The sequence below is a fragment of the Vanessa cardui genome, chromosome 9, assembly GCF_905220365.1.
Source record: "Vanessa cardui chromosome 9, ilVanCard2.1, whole genome shotgun sequence".
NCBI lineage: Eukaryota > Metazoa > Arthropoda > Insecta > Lepidoptera > Nymphalidae > Vanessa > Vanessa cardui.
The window spans coordinates 7,088,786-7,109,343 of record NC_061131.1 but is presented as its reverse complement, the minus strand read 5'-3'; the positions used below and the strand labels follow the sequence as shown (position 1 = coordinate 7,109,343).

Sequence of the window (20,558 nt, the reverse complement as noted above, 5' to 3'; positions counted from 1 at the left end):
CTTTATACAGCTTATTTACGTTTCCAAACAACATTAGTATGATGAAACTCAACTGCTTTTGCTTATTTTCGTGCCTTGCATTCAAATGCACTTATTAATTTAGAAACTTGTTCCGTAAACTGAAAGCTTAGTAAATACATTTCTAGTATTAAAATTACATACGGCGGTTTTTATTCTTGTTTTGAATCACTTTTATTATATATCATAGTACTAATGATAGAACTCTCTCTTCTCGTTATATAATTGATAATATGTTTTCAATATTGTTAATTATTCGTTATAGAAATTAAAATCCGGACAATTAGACTATTTACAAGGGAAGTGATCCCCGCCGTAGATGTTGAACACATATTAATTATTTCATACGCCAATGCGCAGTCAACAACGAAAACTTGTTCCTTGAGTTTGAAATAACTCTGATTATCTAAAATTTAATTAAACCAGAATAATTTGGCTTAGCAATAGAAAAAGTAATGATAATACCTACAAAGATTCCATTGAATATAAATAAGCTACAATAAAAGCATGCTATTAGACAGTTCAATTGAATCCAATTAACTGTAAAGTCCTCTGTATATAAACGAGATTAACATCAATTTACTATAAATTATCTATGCCCGGTAGGAGCAACCGTGTTAATTCAAGATTATACATGACTGTTTCATATGTATTTGTATATAGTTGACATCGGAGATTACCGCTCCGCTACTTATACGCGCCCGTCGTAGCGTCATGCCTTTCTGAATAAACGAACTATCAAACGCAGAAAGAATTATTCGACTAGAATTAACTGAAAACAACTCAACGATGCACGAACGAACAAATTAATGATGTACCTTCAAAAATCGTCTCATTATAAAATATTTTATTTTCACGGTTTATTTCTGTTTGTTATTACGTCACGAAAGTGGAAATACGAGATTAGAGAATCTCAAAACATCGAAATATTAAATGACAGAATCTTGTTATATCAAAGAAAAGAGAATTTTACTGATTCATCAGAATTGAATCACGAGTGTCAATTTTCAGACGCAACCCAACGCTTACTCCTTTGATCAGAAATTCTATGATTCAGTGCACATCGCACTCGAGCGCTTAAATTCAGACGTTGAAGATGCAAAGATCTGACTATATAAAAATGCAAGTAGCTTCTTGTTATATTTTATACATGAACCGAACATCCGTATTTATCGTGAAAAAAAGCTAGATCACCAAGTTGGGACATATACGTATGTATATGATGTGGTACCTACAATATATATTTTGGAAGATAGCAAGGCAAAGGGTCCCCGCAACGGGAATTGTCTGGGATCCCGACATGGTTAATCCGGGCCTGAGCTTGCTTTGATGGAACGGCAAAGCATGCACTTCACTCAAACAATTGATAAAAATTTAAGAACGAAGTTTTTTAAACGCAGATTCAGCTGAACTTGTTTTATTAAAATTTTAAATAGACATAGCTTACTCTCCTAATATGATAATTCTTTGCTTTTCTATTTCGACGGTATTTCTTAATACGTTCTTATTTTACGGTGTTTTATTTAACTTAATGTGTTCTGAATCTAAATAATGAATCTAATCCCTAAAAAGATTTTAAGAACTATACCTAATGTTTTTCCAAATAATATTACGTTACTTAATGATCGAGCAGTTTAACAAAAAATATCAAATAATATGGTAGTCGTAAGTACTGAATAGTTGTAATTACGTATTAATTAAACCTGTATGTAAACATTCTAATATTTTGCTAACCATAGACAGACAGTCTGCCGAGGCGAAATAAATTACGCGGGTCGCCGGTCTTAGGGATCTTCATCAACCGCATAATTGATGTAAGGAAATTGCCTCTTGCGAATGTACCTACTAGTAATACATACATAAGAGTATGACACAGATTGAGAACGAGATACTGTATACGCTCAAACTAAATAAAGTTACGACTTAGTATCATATAGTGACTATATTCATGCTTTGAAAAGTTTTATTTAAGTTAAAGGCAAGGTTGCTAATCTGATATACAGAGAACTTTCACATCGTGATTACAGTGTGTAGACCGATGACTAAAATAGTTTGATATGCATGCATAAATAAAAGTAAAGATAAGCTTATAAACCCAAGTATCTGATTCCAAAGAGTGGGGGGAGTAAATCCCATAGTCATAAAATAACACAACACAGTTTCATATTTTGCCACAAATCTAAGTAATGCCCTTTGACTTTTATTAAGATTGAAATATAAAAATATAAACGCGCTTATGATTTTTCCCGAAAATTGATGAGGCTGATTCCAATTTACTCCCAGTTGAGAACGACAATTCAAGCAGAATAATCGGAGAGTTAATCTAATGATCCCGAAGCTCTAGGTGATAATCAAGTTATATACTATGGGTACACATTTTCGGTTAATACATATTGAGAATAAAAAATGTTTTATTGATTTAAAAAAAATATTAATCCAACTAACCCAACATGAGTTATTACTTAGAACATAAGCATCTTAACTAAAGGTTACACATTTTTAATTAATTTTTAATTAGATATTGTAACTATATTATTTCATTTATATACTACATCGATATATCGTACTAGTTCAAGTTTGCACTGTTTTACACAAGCTATAGTTTTTTGCGTCTATCTTCACAGAAGCTAGACGGTGCCTATACGATAAAACTGTGCAGAAACAATTGACAAAGATTTATTAAATATAAAAAGCAACTGCCGATTAACTGTGCAAACGAAACCGTCTTCACTAATTCACGACCCAGACCAGTGAGATATGTGCGTTATATGTTAATACGTTCGATAGACCTGCGCAAATGGACTGCACAAGTATATCGCTACGATATATCGTTACCGTGTGTAGTCTCCATTAATCAATTGCTTGTTCTTGAGCAGCTATTTAATTACTTACGTTCACTATTATATACATAGCCATTTTCCTAATTAATTTTGCTAATATCCAACCATCGATCTGATAGATTATGACAACACAGAGTCAATCTCTGCAATTCATCAAACCATAACATCAATAACCTCCATACAATGATAGTGCTCTGGCGCCGCAATAGGGCTTATCGGTCCAATACATTTTCCGAGATAATTACAATAAATATCAACTACCGATATTCTTGTGACGTCATTTTTGTCTACAAGGTTAAAAGGCGAATGGGACACTCAAAGATTAGTGGTGTTAAACATTGCCTACAATTTATTTAAATTTGTAGATTCAATTTCAATTTAATGTTTTGTATATAATAAACGTATTCAGTTAATTAAAGGAACATTTATGAATTAATACTTAAAAAATAAATTATATATTTATATAATTAAGTTAAGCATTTGCTTAACTAAAAAATAAAACTATAATCACTACGTTAGTTTAAAGTTTCCGCCAGCGTGTAAGGGGTTGCGAGTAAGTGGTATCCTATGAATTGTTTTGTATCTCTGATAACGTGTATGCCAAAATTTCATGATGTTTGATGAAGTAGTTAAGTTTAGTTAAGTTATAAGTAATACACGAAGCAACAACAACCAAATAAGCGAACACAATCTCGCATTTATAATATTAATGCTGATCATATATATATATATATATATATAATATATAAACATTACACGACTATTAAAAGACTTCAAAATTAGTGCCTTAACAACCTATATGTCGATTGGGAGACAACACCAGAATTTTTTTAAGGCTTGGCTTCAGGCATCTACCCGTTAGTCTACCAGGCCGTCTATCTGCAAGCACCAAGCCTTTTAAAAATAAATGAGCTTAGGGCAAGCGAATGATGATGAGGGTTTTAGGTTTGGCGAGACACCAGACATCTACCACTTAATTACGTAATTCTGAAATCTAATCACGAAACTGTTTGACTTGAATATGGCCGATTCAACTTTTACGAACTCCGAAATTAGTATTCAGAACCAGTAATGTCCATTATGGTTCTATATAAAACGATTGTTAAGCTTTTGTAACAATGTACACCACAATATTAATGGTAAATGAAAGCTGTACATATGACAAAATTGCCCAGTGAGTAGGACGCGTAAATATTAAGCGAAGATTGCGGCTTCGACACGGCGTGAATCATTGAGTTTTCATGAGCTTAATTTGTATTTATAATTTCTCTCCTACATAGCATTGACACGGAAAAGAACCCTGCGTAAATACAATAAAATTCTGCTATAGTCCGACACAATTTAGATGTAGTATAGACAATTATAACAATAGATATATTACATAATTTTTTCGTTGTTCAGATTTTAGTCATAAAAGTATTACTTGAAAAGTTATCGACTAAAAGACATGGTTTTATTAAAGAAAATGGTTTTATATATAACCTTAAATTGTTACTAATTTTTAATAGATAAAAATAGTAACTTTATTGTAAACTTTTTTAAGGACCTACAATTTTCTAGTAAATTATTTTGATTTTTACAAACTACCTATATAGGCCTTCCGATTATCGACATCGGTCTTTTTATTAGTGGAAACCATATTTGGTAAAGTTTCAGGTTAAGGTTACGGAGGAGAAAGCGGAGATACAGAGACAGAAATCAACTTTGTTTTATATTATTCATAGAATTTAATGTATCTTTGTTTTTATTTAACTTAATCGCATTAAATAAGCTTAAAGTAAATGAACTTATTTTAAAAGCAAATTATGTAATAATCAGTTAATCTGTTTGACGTAACATAATTACGTAGACGTGTTTAATTAACATTGTTATTCGATACCCGATTAATCGTGCGTGATTCCGCAAGTCTTGAGAATATAATCTTAATAAACGTTGTAATATTAAATTAAATCATAAAAGCATTATTAAAGTAAAATTGATGTAAAAAAGGTAACATTATACAAAAACAGTTAATAAAAAAATTTAAACATTCGACTATAGACTGTACAGTGTACAGTGTACACCCTGAGATCGAAATTAATATTTAATTGAATTCAGTATTTTGTTGAGGAATTCTTAAGTTTGGGAATACAATGTCCAAGCCCCGGTACCTCGGAATGCAAGTAAAGGCAAAAGTCCTGCAACTAAACTCTCTCCGTTCGTATAGGAAATAGGAATGAGAAATGAGTATACACTGTGCACCTATGACCGCAGCACACATTTGTGTATGTCCTGTGCAGTTTCATTTAAGATTGACCTCTGAAACCAGTTATCATACTCTCAGTATGACATCCTGGCTTACTGTTATAAAATAAAACTGAAAAATCAATACAGCAACTATTGGTATTTTTTATTCTTGTAAAATGTTTTTAAACTACATTCGAAAGGGATGAAGTGGATCGTCAATTTTTATATGAACATTCAGACAATATAATCAAGTACCGTTGCGAACAATCACTATAAAAGCAATAAAATATTAATGAAAAAGTACTTTAGATAAATTAATTATTGCGTAACACTACGAAATAGAATTGCTTGCGCTTGAATTACCAACTAGTAGTAGATTCTCTAGATATCTTGAAAGTAACTTTTGCTAGTTCCCGGCAGTTTACAAACTACGAACACATTATTGTCTTTGTTTGGATAATAAAGTTTGCTACAAGAAGCTCAGTGTGACGACTAAATCTAACTCGTTGCGAAACAACAAAAATAACACACTTATGTGAACAAGGGAGTATTAGAAATAAGTCAGAGGTCACGCGTTTATATTACAATGTCGAGCTACAGAAATGATATTTTAAATACTATTCTTAATTAATATGAATTTAAAAAACTAGGCCACGTTTATGTTCAATTTAATTGGGACTGGACGTTTAATATTCAGACACGCTCGATAAAAACCAGAAGTTCCCTCGTTATTAAAACTTGTAAAACTATTCAATTACTCATTGAAAATACGTCCTATATAAATTTCCTAAGCGTTGACCTAATAGACGCGCTATTGTCAATTAAGAGGCAAGAAATTCTTGTGCTCTCTCCGATGCTCAAGTAATGAGAGATAAGCTAGTACATAATTTATTAAAAAACAGTCATTCCTTAGCATTCGGTACCTGACTCCTTGTTTTCAATTTAAATTCTAAATTTAAATTCTATAAAAATTTTTTGAGCTTAATGTAACTGTATTTTCTAGCACCTAACCTAATTCACATAGTACTTGCAAAACCAGTATGATATTTTCTTGCTTGTGTATAATTATGTACATTATAGAAGCAGGACAACATCGGATCGATCAAAAAGCACAGTGCTGCAAAGAAAACCTGGAAATTAAATTTTGTAAATTGACGGGGATACGGAGAAAGAAAAAGAAACCTTTACAGTAAACAGACCTCGAAGTCTATCAATCTCAAACACACAACCATATTTATATAGTTTTCCTTGGGGAAATTTTATTTGACCATAATCATTACTATCTAGTATAGATATACATATATAAATAATTTTTTTATGGATTAACAGTAACAGAAAAAGGTACTGAATTTAATTAATTTAATTTAATTTTTATACACACAGATGAGAAAGGTATAAGATTTAACATTAGAAATGTTTTAATGATAAGAATGGCGTTATTGAATCCTCTCGCAGTTCTAAAATACCAAACCACCAGATAGTTCAACGTGAATGCAACTGACAGAACGCTCAACTCGCTTTGTTTGGACAGCGGAATTTCTTTTTGAATTCTACAAGAAAAATATTCAGTAATAGAATAGTGTTAACGCTCTAAAAAATTATGAGAATTTTTTAAAAGGTCGATCGTTGTTTTCTTCGTTTATTGTCGTAAAAATTTACCCGTCTCAAGCCTTTTCAAAGTTTTTACTAGGGATGTGACTTGTATTTTCCTATGGTTTATTTCAAAGGGTTATATTTACCCAAATATTCAACTGAAATTGTGAATATTCTGATACTAAACTGTACATCAACATCATGCAGCGGAGTGTCTGACATGTTACTGTTGTTAATAGAAGTATCTTACGCTTTTTGAATTCGATTTTGCATATTTTGCACCAAGTTGAAGAGTCGAGATGGCCCAGTGGTTAGAACGCGTGCGTCTTAACTGAAAACTTATTGCGGATTCAAACCCAGGCAAGCACCGCTGATTCATGTGCTTAATTTGTCTTTATAATTCATCTCATGCTCAGCGGTGAAGGAAAATTTCTTGAGGAAACCTGCATGTGACTAATTTCATAGAAATTCTGCCACATGTGTATTCCACCAACCCGCATTGGAACAGCGTGGTGGAATATGTTCCAAACCTTCTCATCAAAGGGAGAGGAGGCCTTGAGCCCAGCAGTGGGAATTTACAGGCTGTCGTTGGTGTTATTGTTGTTGTTGCACCAAGTTAACTATAATTACATAAAAGGAAATATATCTTTCTCCCTCTTACTTTAAAAACATGATTGGGCGATTGGTCAAAATACGCGTAATTTAATTTTTTTCTTTTTCAATTATAACTGAACTAAATTGTATTTCAAAATTCGAATTTATTATTATTCTTTCTCAATAGTTTTCCTCTGTTCCTGATACTCCACCTTAATATCCATATAAGGTTTATGAGTTTAGGGTGAATAGTCCACATGTATATTAAATATACTAAATTATAACACTACATTCAAGTCAATGGACGTATCTATGTTACCTACATTTGTAATTGGCGTATAGCTTACCGTTATCCTAGCCTCAAACTTAATCACAACTAGACTGGTATGTTTAACGTTATAATTTAATCGAATCCGCTATCATACATGGATGTAACCGTTTTGCAAATAACTAACACCACCCCCTCAAAGGAATTGTACCCTGTTGTCAATTTATAATGACATTTTAATAATATAGAAGTATATGTAATAGTTTTATTATTTTTTTTATATTGTAACCTATCTAGGGTTTATTGTTAAGGTGTCGTCGAGACAGTCGAGATAGTCCAGTTAGAGCGCGTGTATCTTTACCGATGATTGTGGGTTCAAATCCAAGAAGGCACCACAAATTTTCATGTCCTTAATTTTTGCTTAAAATTCACCTCGTGCTTATCTGTGAAGGAAATCATCGCGAGGAAACCTGCATGTGTTTAATTTCAACGAAATTTTGCCACATGTGATGAGTAGCATAATCAATCTAATGCTATTCTATCGTTAAAGTTGACCGATGCCAGAAAAATTGGGAAAGAACCTGCTATGGTTAATTTTGATTACAGTCAATATTACGAATTAGTGTTTTATTTGCAACAACAGGTAATTAAACGCGCGTAATAATAAATTAATTTAGAATAACGAAGCGTTCAAGAAAGTGTGAAGAATGCTGGCTTAATAAATGTAATTATTAATATCTAACTAATATTTTTATATAAAGATTAACTATTTTATTCATCTTAATCTGCAATATGCTACCAAATATATGTTTCCGGAATCCGATTATATACTCAGGTCTCAGTATAGGCCTATTAGTTCATTCTCAACTTGGCACATTGTATGATATTTGGAACGTCACGATATAGGTCAGGTGCTTTGTAACACGACTTACAACCAAAATTAATAAACAAATCCAATCCATTTTTAAATCTACTATTGATAATGTAGATTAGTTGGATACACGGTTAAGAGCATAAATATTCTAATGACGTGTCAATGCTTATAAATCTCCTTCAAAATTTTATTCTAACCTTTCTTCCGATCATTCTTAACTTTTTGGTAAGGCTTGGCGTTTCGTCTGTTTAGGTAGCATACATTCATAACATATTCTACTGCCCAGCAGAAGTACTTAGTGTTGCAAGTAACTAATATAAGGGTAATAAAATATTTAAAAAAGATACCGGCTAAGATTAGTAATGTAAGGAACGGTTAATATTTCTGACAGCACCGGCAGTTGTTACCACTTACCATAAGACAGTTGTTTAGCTCGGTAGCTTTTTATATATTTTTTTTTTTGATATTCGATTTTGACGAATTTACTATACTATACTATATATTTATATCGTAGTTATGATCATTTAATATCAATAAAACACTTTCGAATATTGTTACAGTGTTCCGGTTACTTATAGTATTATCCTTTAATTTTTTCGGTTATCTGAAAAAAATCAAATTAAAATCATACTGTGATTTGTGTTTCTATGTATCTTTCAAATCCGTGGTATTATCTATATGACCATCAAGTATTCTCGTATTTCTAGAATTTATTATGAAATCGAATAAAACCTGACGACCCAAAATACTAGTAAGTATATACATATAATATAAGACTATATATATCACTGTGCTATATGATATACTCTTTATTAACAATAATGGACGCTGCGCTTCATCAAGCACTGATGCCTATTTCGCGGTAAAAGCTGTCACTACAAACAATAACCATTATATGATAACTACTATGATATTGTATAACATTATATAAAATAAGAGTTTTGCGTGTAATATATGGTTTCATCGTTCATCAGTTTCAAATATATACAATTATACATGATATAAAAAAGTTAAAACCACAGTAATTATCATATAAATTACATACAAAAAAGTAAAGCTACTAAGTAATTTACAGGAAGTATATAGCCTGCTTTACTTGTACCTTTTCCTCTAATGTTTGGAGCTCATTCCAGAGTGTAAGGAAGAGGCAGATTTTCATCAAATTCAATCTGTTATCTTCATGATTCACATGCTTTAGCTACTTATCCATATAATTATTAAATAAATAATAATAATAAATATATAAATATGAGACAACATCACATACATTACTCTGATCCCAATTTAAGTAGCTAAAGCACTTGTGTTATGGAACATCAGAAGTAACAACGGTACCACAAACACCCAGACCCAAGACAACATAGAAAACTAATGATAATCTACATTGACTCGACCGGGAATCGAATCCGGGACCTTGGAGTGGCGTACCCATGAAAACCGATGTACACAACACTCGAGCACAGAGGTCGTCAAATATCTTTTACTATATAGTAAAATAAGGCTAAATAGGCAGAAGCGTGAGTTTGAAAATACTTAAATTAGATTTAAACGAGTTGCTGTATACTTAATACGTAAGAAGAGCTTTACATATTCATTGGCTGAAAGGCAGCTAATGCATGCACGCTAACTTGTAGTATAAGTTAAACGAACAAGTTACAGTATTATATATTTATAATGCATTTAGAAGCAAGGCGGCAGTTCTTTGTGCAGGCTTAATTGTACCTGAATAGTGTAACGATTGTACAGTCAATTCAAAGACAAATCAACTTGAGATAACTGTTAAATATATAACTTCATTTAAAAAATAAATTATCATAGATTCAATTTTTTTTATATTTGTAATAAATATAAGTTCCGATTTCAAATATATATGGATCTAATAAATATATTTTTTAAATTTTATTTTATTTATTTATTTAAGATTCACCAGTGGTAAGTACATCAACACATACAAAGGTATACAATTTTAATACAACTTAAAATTAAATGCATTACCTATTAAGGTGAATACCACTTGCAGGGATACAGTTGGAGATGACAAACTTACAAAAAATGATTAAGTAGCGTACAAAACAATTAATAATCCAGTGAGTTTTATAGGTAATTTTGACCAGAACACTTTTTAGAATGGTAATTACTAATAAAGGATTTTTCAAAATTCATCTCTTGAGGGGTTTATCAAGGGGAGGAGGCAGTTATTTCTGATATTAAAAATATGGAAATCGTTATTTAGGATTATGGTAATGACTTTTAAAATTAAAAAAATAAACACAGATGTCAATGTTTATGCTGAATTAAATAAAATTAAATAAACATATACAATAGATATTCCACTAATCCTAGGGCATTTTCTTATAATGTTCTAATTGTATATCTGTCGGTCACATTCAATACATCATGTGTGTAAGTAATATAGTTTAATCATTAGAATCCAAACACTGCCATATTTCTAAAAGAATAATTTTAATAAATGTCATTATAGTAACTACAAAACAAATAACGGGTATTTCTATCAAGATTGACTTTTAAACTTACTATCGGCTTTTGACGTTAAGATATTACTTATAATTGCTAACATAGTATTTTAAAATGAAATTTGAATATATAACGAGCCTATATAACAAGCATACGCTAATTTTAATTTTATCTCTTTTGACATTTAAGTTTCTATCTTGAGTATCTATGTCGATTGATGAAGGCGTTAGAAATAACCTTGAATGCTCATTCATAATAAGTGAAAGGCGACAGCACAACAGTCACATACATATTTGTGTGACTCACCGCAAACTTTTGAGTAACGTATTTTAAATAGGACAAATATTAAATAAAAAAAATGTAAATTTGTTAAAAACATTACATGAAACCGAATCAAACTTAAATTGATATCTACATATAACAATTTTCAAGTTATAATATTCGAATTCTAAATTCGTAATAATTATATCAAACCGAACGCATGTAGCGCACAAGACCATTTGCACTAAATCCGTAGGTTTTAGACACACACACGTTGGACCACAAAGCCTGCAAATGGATTGTTGATTCGTAATTCAATCTCCGGTAGATCCAGGGCTATAGAATCTCAAAGGAGGCACTTCACACACGAACCGAACTCTAGTGTTGGCAAGACGTTTGAACTGTGAATCCGATTCTCGTCTTACAGTTACAAAGCTGCTCACCCGTGACTGTTATGGGAATAAAATATAACTATAAATAACGCGAATTAACGGATCTATTTTACAATGTTTCTCGTGATTATAGAATGATTTGCGTTAAGTTTCAAATGTTATACAAATTCTTCGATTAATAGAAATGCAACGAATAAGTAAACTCTTTGAATTATGACAAATATACCCGAAAGCCACATATCATTAACACTTATATTAATAAAGACTCAGCAACCCATCTATTTACAACCGCATAAACAATAGTAGATAAGTACATAGACGATATAGATAATAAAAGAATATGTAGTTAGTATTCGTTTATTATATCATAGGATATATAATCCTTGTCGATGGTAGTTTAATATTACATTAAATATTATACAGGAGGACTCATTAGTTATTTAAAAATGTACTTTAATAAATCATCAAGATGGACAAGCACATAATTCAACTAAATGTCAAGATGTCCACTTTGTGACACTATTACATATTCTGCATGTGCTCGACGCTTTATATTGTGCTCAGACATACAATATAACATCCTCTTAAGATCTGCAGGGGTACACATGGCATAGCATACATATTATTTACAACTCAACAAGTACAATCGCTATTTTACTAAGACAGTTGCAGCTGTTTTAATGTAGCTTTAATTATAGTTTTTAATTGGTAAAAAAATAAGTGGTGCCTATACTACAGGTTCCAATAAGTAGTTCATTTATTTAACAGGTATTTATGCAATGTAATGTTCTACATTGCGTACAAATTCATGAATACGTTGATTGTTCACATTTAATTATTAATAATTTATTAACAGTCTAGTTTCAGTAATCAATTCTTTGTGCTCTCTTTAAATCTTTGAGTCACTTTATTTGTAAACGAAACAAAAATTACTTAGAATATATAAATTTGTTTATTTATCACTTTAGTAACATTTAATGCGATATTTGGTAAGTTTATAAATAACAACAGAATGTAAAGTGGAAACATATAACATAATACTTATAAATAATTAAATCTAAAGCTGGTAAATATTATAATATGCATGTCTGTATGCAATCGTAATATAATAGTAGAAGAGTTACGAACGCCATTGACTTTGACATTAACCAAGAAATATGATATTTCCTGCACAAACTTTACATCAACAACACAACAACACCGATCTTATTTGAAAAACAAACATGCACAAGTTAAACTTATAATACCACTGATTTAATATTTATTCATAGACTAATATTTACGCTGAGAACAAAATGGCAGTTTGTTGAATTTCGCCGTAGAAACATAGTACAAGTAGGTCAAACATTGCATCGAGTTGCGCAGTGCAGTGAAGCGTGGATCCATCGCAGTCTTCGCTGATCGGCGAACTCACACGCTCTATTTGTCGCTATTAGTTTTTATTCACACGCACGGAAGTACCCTTTAGGCCAATGACTACTTAAATAATATTAAACATTAGTATAGAATGGACTCAAAAAAAAAATCACAAAATCATAATATCTCCACAAAACAAAATGCAATCGCGGCTGAGATCAGAATTTTTGGAAAATGTAGACGATAATTATCTGATCGTAATTAATTATTCTAGACAGCATTCAAAACTTTCTTTAAAGTGAGAACTGACAACCTCATAATTATGCTTAGTGTGACTGTTTATTTACGATTTTCTACACATAATACGACACTCCCTTACTGAAGAGAAAGCGACAAAGAAGAATTTGTTGTTTACCTACATCATTTACTACAAAATATTTATGGAAACTTCTCGATATTGTAAATAATCTAACTATATACTCGTACAAATTTGAAATACATTGTTTTACAATGTTCTCAAGTTTTCTCTTAGTCCCCCGCATACCGATATATCGTTTACATTTAAAAGTTTATTCCGGATAAGTTACATTTCCTTCTAATTAATGCTACACCCTCACCTTTAACAGTAATTTAATAAAAGATATTTTTTTGTTTCAGGCTGGGAGTTAAAGGGGCTTCATTGTTATAAATTTTTTAATATCCGACATTCTTGGGATAAAGCTGCGGAATTATGCCGAAGGTATGATTGTAATTAGATATTTCAAGAAAACAAATTTTTACAATTTAAGATTACTTACGTACCACGTTAACTAACTTATAATATTTTCATATTTATTTTCAGATATGGAAGTGAGCTGATGGTTATAGACAGTTACACAGAAAATAACATGACCGCCAGCATGGTACCATCTACACCTAGCAACACTCACTATTGGCTTGGTCTTGCAACTGTTGACGACCTAAGAACAAATACCTTAGAATCAGCTGCAGGCACTTTAGTTTCACAATATGCAGGATTTTGGGACCTCAGACAACCGAATCCCAAAGATGGTGAATGCGTGGATGTTCACGTTACATCTGAAAGACAGTCTTGGGAATTAACGACGTGTGAAACTCTTCTTCCTTTTATGTGCAGAGCTTCCGCTTGTCCTGCAGGTAATTAGTTTATTTTTACATTCAAATAAAATAGTTACATTTAAAACTACATTAACTACATAGTTTAAAAAAAAAGCTTTAATTTAGAGATTTTTAACAATTGATACCTTCGCAGGAACCTTCCATTGTTCTAACGGAAGATGTATTAACGCAGCCTTCAAATGCGACAAACAAGATGATTGTGGTGACTCATCTGACGAAATGGACTGTGCTACTGATTGTCATTTTTATATGGCTAGTAGCGGTGATGTCGTAGAAAGCCCTAACTATCCTCACAAATATGCACCTTTCAGTGAATGTAAATGGACACTCGAAGGACCTCAAGGACAAAACATCGTACTACAGTTCCAAGATTTTGAAACTGAAAAGTCTTTTGATACTGTTCAAATCTTAGTAGGTGGTCGAACTGAAGATAAATCTGTCAACTTAGCTACACTATCAGGAAAACAAGATTTATCCAATAAACTGTATGTTTCTGCTTCTAACTTTATGATAATCAAATTTAGCTCAGACGGATCCGTGGAAAAAAAAGGTTTTCGTGCCTCATGGAAGACTGAATCATCAAACTGTGGAGGCATTCTCAGAGCAACTCCTCAAGGTCAGGTTCTCACATCACCTGGTTATCCTAACAGCTACCCTGGTGGTTTGGAATGCATGTATATTATTGAAGCACAACCTGGAAGAATAGTGTCATTAGAAATAGAAGATTTAGAATTAGAAATGAATAGAGACTACATAGTTATTAAAGATGGAAACACTCCATCTAGTTCAGTTCTTGCCCGATTAACTGGACCTGGTGAAGAAAATGAAAAAGTAGTTATATCGACTACAAACCATTTGTATATGTATTTCCGGACTAGCCTTGGAGATTCTAAAAGAGGATTTAATATGAGATATTCCCAAGGTTGTCGAGCTACAATAATAGCAGCTAATGGAACATTTACTTCTCCAGCTTACGGACTCAAAAATTACCCAAATAATCAGGAGTGTTTATACAGAATTAAAAATCCAAACGGAGGACCCCTTTCCTTAAAATTTAATGAATTCAATATCCACTCTTCCGATGTAGTGCAAGTTTTTGATGGGTCGAGCACAAGTGGTTTACGATTACATTCCGATAATGGATTCACAGTTAAACCAAGAATAACATTAACTGCATCAAGTGGAGAAATGCTAATACGATTTATGTCTGATGCTCTTCATAATAGTATAGGTTGGAAAGCAACATTTTCAGCAGGTAATTATTATTATACCTATTATAATATATTTTATCTATATAATTTAATCTAGTTCATTTGTAAGCAGATTTTTTATACGCTTTTTATATTACAGTTTTATATCATTACCTGCTTTATATTTTCAGATTGTCCTCCATTAAAGTCTGGCACCGGGGCTTTAGCATCAAACAGGGATACTGCTTTTGGTACAACTATAACATTTTCATGTCCAATCGGTCAAGAATTTGCCACTGGAAAATCTAGAATTACAACACAGTGTTTAGAAGGCGGTAATTGGTCTACTACCTACATCCCAAGCTGCCAAGGTAATTTAATGATTCTTATACATTGAAATATAGTATTATTTTTTTTAAACTTCTATCTGATTGATATATTTCAACTAATTCTAATTAATTTACAGAGGTCTATTGCGGTCCGGTGCCTCAAATCGATAATGGATTTTCTATTGGTTCAACAAACGTAACTTACAGGGGTGTAGCAACTTATCAATGTTATGCTGGATTTGCATTCCCTACCGGACAGCCTATAGAAAGAATTTCTTGTTTATCGGATGGCAGATGGGAAAGAACTCCAACTTGTCTTGGTACTTAATTAAACTATTTACACAAATACTCAATACCGTGATTTATAAAAACAATTAGACATCTAAATTATTATTTTTTAATTTCAGCATCACAATGTGTAGCACTTCCTGATGTCCCACATGCTAATGTTACTATATTGAATGGCGGTGGTCGCAGTTATGGTACAATAGTACGATTCGAATGTGAACCCGGCTACGTTCGATCAGGCCAACCTGTACTGCTTTGTATGAGCAATGGAACATGGTCCGGCGAAGTACCAACTTGTTCTAAAGCTATCTGTCCCAAGTTTCCTGAAATCAAGAACGGATTCATTGTCGATCAAACCAGAGTCTATATGTTTGGTGATGAAGCCCGAGTGCAATGTTACAAAGGTAAAGTTTACTGACGAATAAACTGAAAAAACTTTAATTATATACGTACTATTTTTTTCAAATTAATACGTTAATTTTCCATATTTTAGGGTATAAACTAAACGGACCCAGCATAATTAAATGTGGACCTGGTCAAAACTTTGATGCAACCCCTAGTTGTGAAGATATCAATGAATGCTCAAGCAGTCAATGTGATTCGGCCTCAACAGAATGTAAAAATACTCATGGTGGATTCTACTGCCCTTGTCGCCCCGGATTTACACCTAGCTTGGACTGCAAACCTGTTGGTGATTTAGGGTTAATTAACGGAGCTATTCCGGATGAGTCTATAACGACGTCCGCTTCCGAAGCTGGATATTATAAAGGCGTAAGTTTTAAGTGTAATGTTGTTTAATAATAAAGTTTATATTTGAATACTTTGGTGTTATTCATAAAGTATAACACGAAAATATACGACTGGAATCTTTATGAGGTAGCCAGGATTGAAATATAGCGAAAGCTAACATTGAAATTCAATCAATTTTACATTACAGATGATTCGCTTAAACAATGGAGGAGGTTGGTGTGGCAATAATCTTGAAGCTGGCGCAAACTGGGTCTTAGTTGATCTTCGAGCCCCAACTATCATAAGAGGATTCCGCACGATGAGTGTTATGAGGGCTGATGCTAATATTGCATTTACATCTGCAATTAGAATACAATATACAAATGACTTGACTGATATATTTAAAGATTACACAAATCCTGATGGAACAGCAGTAGAATTCCGAATTTTGGAGCCTACGCTATCAGTCTTAAACTTACCAATGCCAATTGAGGCTCAGTATATAAAATTCAAAATCCAAGACTATGTTGGAGCACCCTGTCTTAAATTAGAAATTATGGGCTGTGCCAGACTTGACTGCTCAGACATAAATGAATGTAGTGAAAACAATGGTGGCTGTGATCAGAAATGTATTAATACGTAAGTACATCTTAACGATATTGAGTTTATTTTGTGAACTTAAAATAAATATAAATATTTTCATAAAAATCATATTTTTTTAGACCTGGAAACTTCTCATGTGCCTGTAATATTGGTTACGAACTATATTCTTTTAATGGAACGGCCGGCTTCTCTATCGAGAACTCTGAAACTGGAGAACGAGACGGCGATACATATCAAAGAAATAAATCTTGTGTTCCTGTAATGTGTCCATCTCTTACTTCACCTGAAAATGGTCAACTGCTTTCAACTAAAAGTTCCTATCATTTCGGAGACATTGTCGAGTTCCAGTGCAATTTTGGCTATGTCATGTCGGGCTTCTCTTCACTTCTTTGCACATCAAGTGGGACGTGGAATGGTACAGCTCCCGAATGTCAATGTAAGTATATTTTAAATCCTTTAAAAAAACTGCATATAAGTAGTAACTAATAATTAATTTATTATTTTCAGATGCACGATGCGTTACGTTATCGGATGAAAAGAATGATGGACTAAAGGTGATTCGAGACGACCCTGAAAGTGTTTTAGTGCCATACAGAGATAACGTTACTATTACATGTACTTCACCTGGCCGCCAATTACGAAACACTCTTACCTCGTCTTTCCGACAATGTGTTTATGATCCCAAGCCCGTAAGTAATATGGCAAAGTTTTAACATATATTCTATACTATTAGAGTTTGAATCGATAAATTCAAAATAACAATTGATTTTAGGGTCTTCCCGATTATTGGCTTTCTGGAGCTCAACCGCAATGTAGGCGAAAGGATTGTGGCGTACCTATGCCAACACCAGGAGCTGAATATGGTCAATATCTCGATACAAGATATCAAAGCTCTTTCTTTTTCGGATGTCAAAATACTTTTAAATTGGCTGGTCAAACAAGCAAACACGATAACGTTGTTAGATGTCAACAAAACGGAATATGGGACTTTGGAGATTTGAGATGTGAAGGGCCCGTATGTGAAGATCCCGGTCGGCCAGCTGATGGTTATCAAATAGCTAGAAGTTACGAACAAGGATCTGAAGTCCTATTCGGTTGTTCAAGACCTGGTTATATTTTAATAAACCCTAGACCTATTACTTGTATTCGTGAACCGGAATGTAAAGTTATAAGACCTCTTGGTTTAGCTTCAGGCAGAATACCTGATTCAGCAATCAATGCTACTTCCGAAAGACCTAATTATGAAGCAAAAAATATTAGACTTAACTCAGTGACTGGATGGTGTGGTAAACAAGAAGCTTTTACTTATGTTAGCGTCGACTTAGGCAAAGTTTACAGAGTTAAAGCAATACTAGTGAAAGGTGTTGTAACATCGGACATAGTTGGTCGTCCAACAGAAATAAGATTCTTTTACAAACAAGCTGAAAATGAAAACTATGTAGTATACTTCCCCAACTTTAACCTAACTATGCGTGATCCTGGAAATTATGGTGAACTTGCTATGATTACACTGCCAAAATATGTTCAAGCAAGATTTGTTATTCTTGGTATCGTAAGTTTCATGGACAACGCTTGCCTTAAATTTGAATTGATGGGATGTGATGAACCTTCCGCCGAACCATTATTAGGTTACGATTATGGATATTCACCTTGTGTGGGTAAGTTACATTCATATTAACTTTAATATATTTATAAAATCGTAAATAAATGTTACTATAACATTGATTATAATTAAATATAACCACAACATATATTTTCATGTAAATCCTAAAAAAGGGCATGCTAAACAGTGACTTTGTAGTTTCTGATTATTGGTACCAGCACTAGCTGGGTACGTTTGTATTTTAATCCATCTGAAATGATAAGTTTTAATGCATTTCATTTTTATCTTAATTGATTCTGATATCTCAAGTAACTGACATTAAATGTAATTAATTTAATGTGATTTTTTTTCAGATAACGAGCCACCAGTATTCCAGAATTGCCCTCAACATCCTATTTTAGTGCAAACTGATGTAAATGGAGGCCTCCTGCCAGTCAATTTTACAGAACCAACGGCTACTGATAATTCTGGCGCTATTGCTCGATTAGAAGTTACACCACAACATTTTAGAACTCCGATACAAGTTTTTCATAATATGGTTGTACGATATGTAGCCTTTGACTTCGATGGCAATGTTGCTATTTGCGAAGTTAATATAACAGTACCAGATTATACACCACCAAAATTAAGCTGCCCTCAAAGTTACGTTATTGAGCTAGTAGACAAACAAGACAGTTACGCTGTCAATTTCAATGATACGAGGAGAAGAATTAATGCTACTGATGCTTCCGGAGAAGTTATCTTGAAGTTTATACCAGAAAGAGCAGTTATCCCAATACGCGGCTATGAAAATGTAACAGTTATAGCTTCTGATAAATACGGAAACAAGGCTCAATGTAACTTCCAGGTACATTTGACAATAATTTGCAAAGTCGCGTACGATGTGTAAGAAAATGAAATGAATTTATTTTTAATTTTTCTACTGTAATTTTAGGTTTCTGTTCAAGCTACACCTTGCGTTGATTGGGAACTTATGCCACCAGCGCACGGAGCAATAAACTGTTTGCCTGGAGATAGAGGAATTCAATGTATAGCAACGTGCAGTCCTGGATTTAGATTTACCGATGGTGAACCAGTCAAAACGTTTGTATGTGAAACAAAACGTCAATGGGTCCCTTCTGCTGTAGTGCCAGATTGTGTCTCTGAAAGTAAGATATCTATAAATTTTTAATATTTATACATCAATTTTGCTTCATATGTAGAAATATGATACTTATTAGAATTTTCACTTTCACTTAACTTTATTATTTCTTTTCTAGATACCCAACAAGCTGCATACCACGTTGTAGCAAGTGTACAATATCGAGCTCTTGGAGCTGTTTCAAACGCATGCTTACCACAGTACAAAGATTTACTTGCTCAATATGATAACATATTAAATGAGAGACTTTCACAGCGTTGTTCTGCAGTAAACGTAAATATTAATGTTACATTCGTTAAAGCAATGCCTAGTCTGCTAGATGAAAACGTTGTGAAAATGGACTTTGTCTTAGCTATAATTCCAGCAATTAGACAAACTCAATTGTATGATCTTTGTGGATCAACGTTGAATCTTATATTTGATCTCTCGGTACCTTACGCAAGCGCACTGATTGAGCCAGTACTTAACGTTTCTTCAATTGGTAATCAATGCCCACCATTAAGAGCTATAAGAAGCTCTATAACACGTGGTTTTACATGTAGCGTCGGTGAAGTACTTAATATGGATACTAATGATGTACCCAGATGTTGTAAGTATTATTTCATATATCTTATATCAATACTAAATATTGTAATTTGTGA

At 32.7% G+C, this 20,558-nt stretch overlaps 1 protein-coding gene across 3 annotated transcripts in view; it reads left to right on the top strand.

Moving 5' to 3' along the window:
- LOC124532531 (sushi, von Willebrand factor type A, EGF and pentraxin domain-containing protein 1) overlaps window positions 1-20,558 on the top strand; it is a 59,432-nt gene that overhangs the window by 28,863 nt on the left and 10,011 nt on the right. For all 3 annotated transcript variants that reach the window (XM_047107475.1, XM_047107476.1, XM_047107474.1), the window contains exons 4-17: window positions 13,555-13,636; window positions 13,739-14,052; window positions 14,168-15,289; window positions 15,416-15,595; window positions 15,691-15,873; window positions 15,961-16,245; window positions 16,335-16,612; window positions 16,779-17,209; window positions 17,293-17,609; window positions 17,681-17,862; window positions 17,946-18,831; window positions 19,130-19,623; window positions 19,711-19,924; window positions 20,036-20,506. In XM_047107475.1, the coding sequence (XP_046963431.1) occupies window positions 13,555-13,636; window positions 13,739-14,052; window positions 14,168-15,289; window positions 15,416-15,595; window positions 15,691-15,873; window positions 15,961-16,245; window positions 16,335-16,612; window positions 16,779-17,209; window positions 17,293-17,609; window positions 17,681-17,862; window positions 17,946-18,831; window positions 19,130-19,623; window positions 19,711-19,924; window positions 20,036-20,506 (5,439 nt within the window). The remainder of the gene's footprint in view (window positions 1-13,554; window positions 13,637-13,738; window positions 14,053-14,167; window positions 15,290-15,415; window positions 15,596-15,690; window positions 15,874-15,960; window positions 16,246-16,334; window positions 16,613-16,778; window positions 17,210-17,292; window positions 17,610-17,680; window positions 17,863-17,945; window positions 18,832-19,129; window positions 19,624-19,710; window positions 19,925-20,035; window positions 20,507-20,558) is intronic.